Here is a 5,185-nt window from a genome sequence, read left to right as displayed (position 1 = left end):
ACTTTTGAAAGTGTAAATATTTTTTAAAGTATGTCATGTATAAGCTAGAATGTCTATATATAAAGTTTTGATTTGTATATATATTATGCCATGAACGTTGGCTAGCAAATGATATGTTTATGCATAATTTTGGTATTTGGTTTGTGATGTCAAATGGTGTATGCTTGAAATGTTTTATGTTCTAATATGATTTTGGTCATTTTAAACATGGAATTGGCTGATAATTGTGGCATGAATGTTGTTAAATATTGCTTGTAGGAATAACCCAAAAAGGGGTGCATGTTGGCTTAAACCAAGCCTGCATTGTGCCACACGGTCAGGGAGCACAGACGTGCCTTGTGGCCGTGTATGTAAAGCAGTAACCTCTTAAGATCACATGGTTAAGACACATGGGCGTGTCATATAACCGTGGGCTTAAGTCAGTAGCTAGCTAAGTATCACACAGCCATAGCACACATGCGTGTCTATTGGCCGTGGGAGAAAATCAATATGGGTGACTTGTTTTGGCACGACTGGTTCACATGGGTGTGTCTGATGCCCGTGTGAGACACACGGGCGTGTGACCTCAACAGAAGTGAAATATTTTCTGAGTTCTGAAATTTATGAATGCGTTCAGTTTAGTTCTGACTGTTTCTTAAAAGTATGTTTTAGGTCTCGTAGACCATCTTAAGAGATGAATTGCTGATGATTGCTTATGTATTGATGTTATATGATATCTGTGATTCTGAATTGGTCTGAAATGTTCTGTCTGTCTAGTAATGCCTTGTAACCCTAATCCATTGACGATTACAAGTTAAGGGTGTTACACCACCAAAAGAGCTTCATACTCAACCCGTTGAATTCTCCCATCAATCTTTAACTTCGACACCAACGATTTCCCTAGATCAATATAAATAGCCAAACGAGCAAACTGACCTCTGGAATTGTTTTTGATAATCCTATCCACCTTTTCCTCTGGTCTGATAACCTCACTAATGAATTTCAAAAAGCTCTTAGAATACATGCCCTCAGGCAGTCTAGGACGTCTAATCCAAACCAACAGATTTTGAGGCTGCAACGATGTCCAAGGTCTCACCATGAGGTTGTGCCCGAATATTGTCCAAAGGCCACCAGATAGAGTAGCCAGGTAATCCTCATCCTCTTAGAATTTAACCGAAAAATAATTGTTCTTTAGTGCAACTAGGCTCCATATTGCTTGCAGTTTATTAGTCGTAGTCAGATAAGAAATCTTCCTCCCAATCAGTTTAACCAGCACCGTTTGGGACATCCTTTTAGCAATTTACCGATGTACTCTGTCAGAAAAAGTAATGGACGAAATGCCATCCATAATCTCCTTGGTAGCATCTCCATCTAAAAGTTCAAACTCATCCTCCTATGGTTTAGCTCCACCTGATTGATTTCCAACAAATTTGTCCTTTCAAGAGGTCACTTCCTCACCATCGAATTTCGTACCTCTCTCATCCACAACGGGATAATCCAGATCCAGATTAAGAGGCCTCACCGACCTGCGACGGACCTTCTTAATTGATCTTCCCATAACACCGTCCAGAGAACTTAACATGAAATTATTTTTATATATTTTAGATATTGAATTCTCAAATTTTGGTCTTTAAATTGGAAGGATCATACTGAGTAGTATAGTCTACGAAGCATTGGTTGGTTTTAATAGGTTGGACGGTACAATTATCAAAATGAAAAATTTTATGACTACAAAACAAAAGGAAATAAAATCTCGTCCACTAATTTTAATTCAAATTAAATGACGTAATTACCGGAAAAAACAAGGGCCACATGTTTTATCAAGGTTTCAGAAACTTAAAATGACTGTCACTCTTATTCAAACGACCTAGTAAATTTGTTTAATTAAATCATGAATTAACCCATCTACAATATTCAATGGATATTTCGCTTTTGGATTAAACTATCAGCAAATATTTTATCTGCTCAAACAGACCAAACATTGTAATTGGACCTGCCAGATTTAACTCAATGCTTTCATATAATTGTAAAATTTGTGTTAGATTTATATGAAACACTGGTTACACGTAAAATTCATTATAAATTTTTGAGATGTTAAAATATAAAATTTATTATGTATTAATTTATGATTTTATTATATTCTAAGAGGTTAAATATATTTTTTTCATTGGGAGGCAAAGTATAATTTTATATTATATTAATTTATAATTTAATTATTTATAAATAATTAAAATTGCAATTTCTCATTTTGGGGATAGGGCTCTTGCCCACTCCCTCCTCCTTGTATTCACCTTTGACGGTAGTTAAAATTTTTATCAAGCACTCATTTAACATAAATTCAAACTGTAAGATTTCATCCCGACCCTTAATATTGTATAAAAAATTGTTATAAAATTTTGACAATGGGTAAAAGTATCATGGAAACTCTTGTATTAAGAGTTAGATTTCATTTTGTCTCATTCACTCAAAAAAGGACAAATTAATTCTGGTACGTTAGATTAAAGAGTAAACAAGTTCTTTCTATTCATCCACTTCTATTATTAAAAACTGACATGATTAACAAAATAATCAAACAGTTACACATTGCATGTCATGTGCACATTGTTCCAACGTATAAAGGTCAATTTTTAACAGTAAAAATAAATAATTTTTTAATAAAAATATTAATTTACTTTTTAATTTAATATAAATGAACTAAGTTACTATTTTTTAAATAGAATTGGAAAAATGTAAGGTGTAAGGTAAGAAAGTTAATGATATTTTACCCAATATTTTCATTGATATTAATTCAGCATTGGCAGCACCCCACCGCCCTTTGAAAGACAAAAATGAGAAAATCATATAAACAGCGCTGCCTCTTTCTTGTCCTTAGCCACTTCAAAATAGTTGCCAAATTGCCTTCGCATACACTGCTCAATGAGAAGCTGATTAAAATTCTGGTAATATTATTGGTATATATGATATTTTAATGAAAAATACAATTAAGTAAGTTATTGTTTGAAAGTCAATGCATTCATTTTTGCACTTGTATTTAGTCTGTGTTCTTAATAAAATGTCCTAATTAACAAAAATTAAAAAATAAAATTAATGTTAAGCACTATATAGGAATAGTGGTTATTTAGAATATAAATAGCGGATGCAATGTTATATTCAAGTATATGTTTTAGCTGGAACAAAAACTAAAGTAGTAACTTAAGTCATACTTGTTTTTAAGGTTTTTTAATAATATAACTTGAATTTTATTTTTATTAAATCTTTCTGATTTTAAAATAGATATAACAAATAATAAGGGAAAGGCTATTTAATTTTGAAATAAGTGATGCCAATATGGACTTAAACGACACAAATTAATAATTCTTTTTTTTATTATAACAGTTAAATATTAAAAAATCATTTATTTTAATTCCAATAATAATTTATAGCTTGCCAAAATAACTAAAATAAGAATATGTTATTCTCCTAAAACTAAAATTCAATTAGTTTGACTGAAATTATGCATATAGCACAGAACTTTGATTCTAAATATCACCTAGAGATTTACAAATTCAAACACACAATATCCCCCAAAAAGAAATGGTCCTTTCTTCCCCACCATCCCAACCCAAATCTGAAAAAGTAAAATATTGGTGGATTAACTCAATTATTCACCAATAAGGAGTTGCAGTCTCAGATAAACTTAGAAGTTCCTCCAAATAATCTGATCCTAAATCTTCCAACACCAGTCTATTTTCCTTCTCATCTTTCTTTATCATCTTCTTTTTGCCCGATCGTCTGGTTTTCATGGAGTACTTCTTTTTCATAGTCAAAACAGGCGAGCAGCCTTCTTCGAACCCATATTTCATTTCTTGAAGTGATTCGTAGACCTTATCCATCGGGAAATTGAGTATGGCCATTGGACCTCGCATTGCCAATGCAGCTTGATCGTAGGCTAAAGCTGCAGACTCTGCTGTGTCAAAGGTTCCAAGCCAAACTCTAACACCATTCCTCGTTGAGTCCCTTATCTCAGCTGCATATTTCCCCCATGGCCTCTTCCTAACTCCTCTGTAAGAAATCTCCTTTGCCGTCTCCTCTTCAACAGGCTCGGAGTTGTCTTCATGATCATCTCTGAAACTAGTGACAGATGTGGTGTCAAAGGAGTGTGCTTCTGTGGCTTGATTCAGGACTCCCAAAAGAAGCATTTCTTGAGAATCATTTTCATTGAAAGGAAGAGCCTGTTTTTGGGCATATCTGAATGAAGAGTGAGGTGAGAAATTTTCTTGAGAAATGTGGGAAGAAGATGATTCAGAGGAGAAATGGAGATTTGGGTATTGAAAAAAAGAAGAACCCATGTATGGAGATCAAAGCAGTATAATAAATAATATTTGAACAAGCTGTGTTTGGTCATAAGAAGCAACTGAAATGAAATTTGAAGGTTAGGGCTATTTATAGTGATGGAGGGAGGGGAGGGAAAGGGCTAGCATCATTCAAATATTCTCAAAAGAGGGTAAAATTACATGAACAAATATTAAGTGTCAAACACATCATTATTTGCTCGTTAGTGGAAACCATCCATGGACGTTAATGCACGTGAGTCAAAGGAACTTTTGGTGGGGTGGGGTGGGGCATGGCATGGCGGCCTGGTCAAGTTAAAAATCCATTCTCACGTCATCACCTTCATGATTTCACTTACCAGATTATATTTCATTTAATTACAACACTTAATTACAGTGATTACACCTTTGATTAGATAGATGGATCAACATGAATTGGTTGTGTTATATATATATATATATATTCAGAATTTATTTATTAATTGAGAATGTGTTTTTTTAAATTTTGAAAAATTTTTATTTTATTAAAAAATTCACTATTTAATATTTTAAATGAGTTTGATAATTATTTTAATTCTTTATTTAATATATAATTGTCAATAAAAAAGTGTTAATAATATAAAATTGTCAATAAAAAAGTGTTAATAAACTAAGTAGCTAGCTATTTATCATTTAATGTAGAAAATATTAAGTTGATTTTATTTTATGCAGCCCCTTGAAAATAATTCTAATCAATTAAACTCTCAATCGAAAACAACACTCAATTAGTCCTCAATCAAGTTTAAGCACTCAATTAAGCTATTAATCAAATTTAAGCAATCAATTAAGCCCTCGTCTTTTGATCCTGTTAATTTACCATTAAATTCGTCATGTGACACGGAAGGGTTGTACCATGT

General features: G+C 32.7%; 1 protein-coding gene across 1 annotated transcript; it reads right to left on the bottom strand.

The window, feature by feature from the left end:
• Nucleotides 1-3,623: 3,623 nt before the first annotated feature.
• Nucleotides 3,624-4,307, bottom strand: LOC107956047 (ethylene-response factor C3). The gene has a single exon (XM_016891804.2). It carries the CDS (start codon nucleotides 4,305-4,307, stop codon nucleotides 3,624-3,626), a length of 684 nt encoding a protein of 227 aa, XP_016747293.1.
• Between the last annotated feature and the right edge of the window lie 878 nt (nucleotides 4,308-5,185).

The sequence above is a fragment of the Gossypium hirsutum genome, chromosome A11 (genome assembly GCF_007990345.1).
Source record: "Gossypium hirsutum isolate 1008001.06 chromosome A11, Gossypium_hirsutum_v2.1, whole genome shotgun sequence".
Lineage (NCBI taxonomy): Eukaryota > Viridiplantae > Streptophyta > Magnoliopsida > Malvales > Malvaceae > Gossypium > Gossypium hirsutum.
The sequence above is the reverse complement of the archived record's forward strand: the minus strand, read 5'-3'. Positions and strand labels throughout refer to the sequence as shown.

What these genes read in the sequence shown, in the direction of transcription:
- LOC107956047 (XM_016891804.2), bottom strand. Translation starts at nt 4,307, where the DNA reads ATGGGTTCTTCTTTTTTTCAATACCCAAATCTCCATTTCTCCTCTGAA.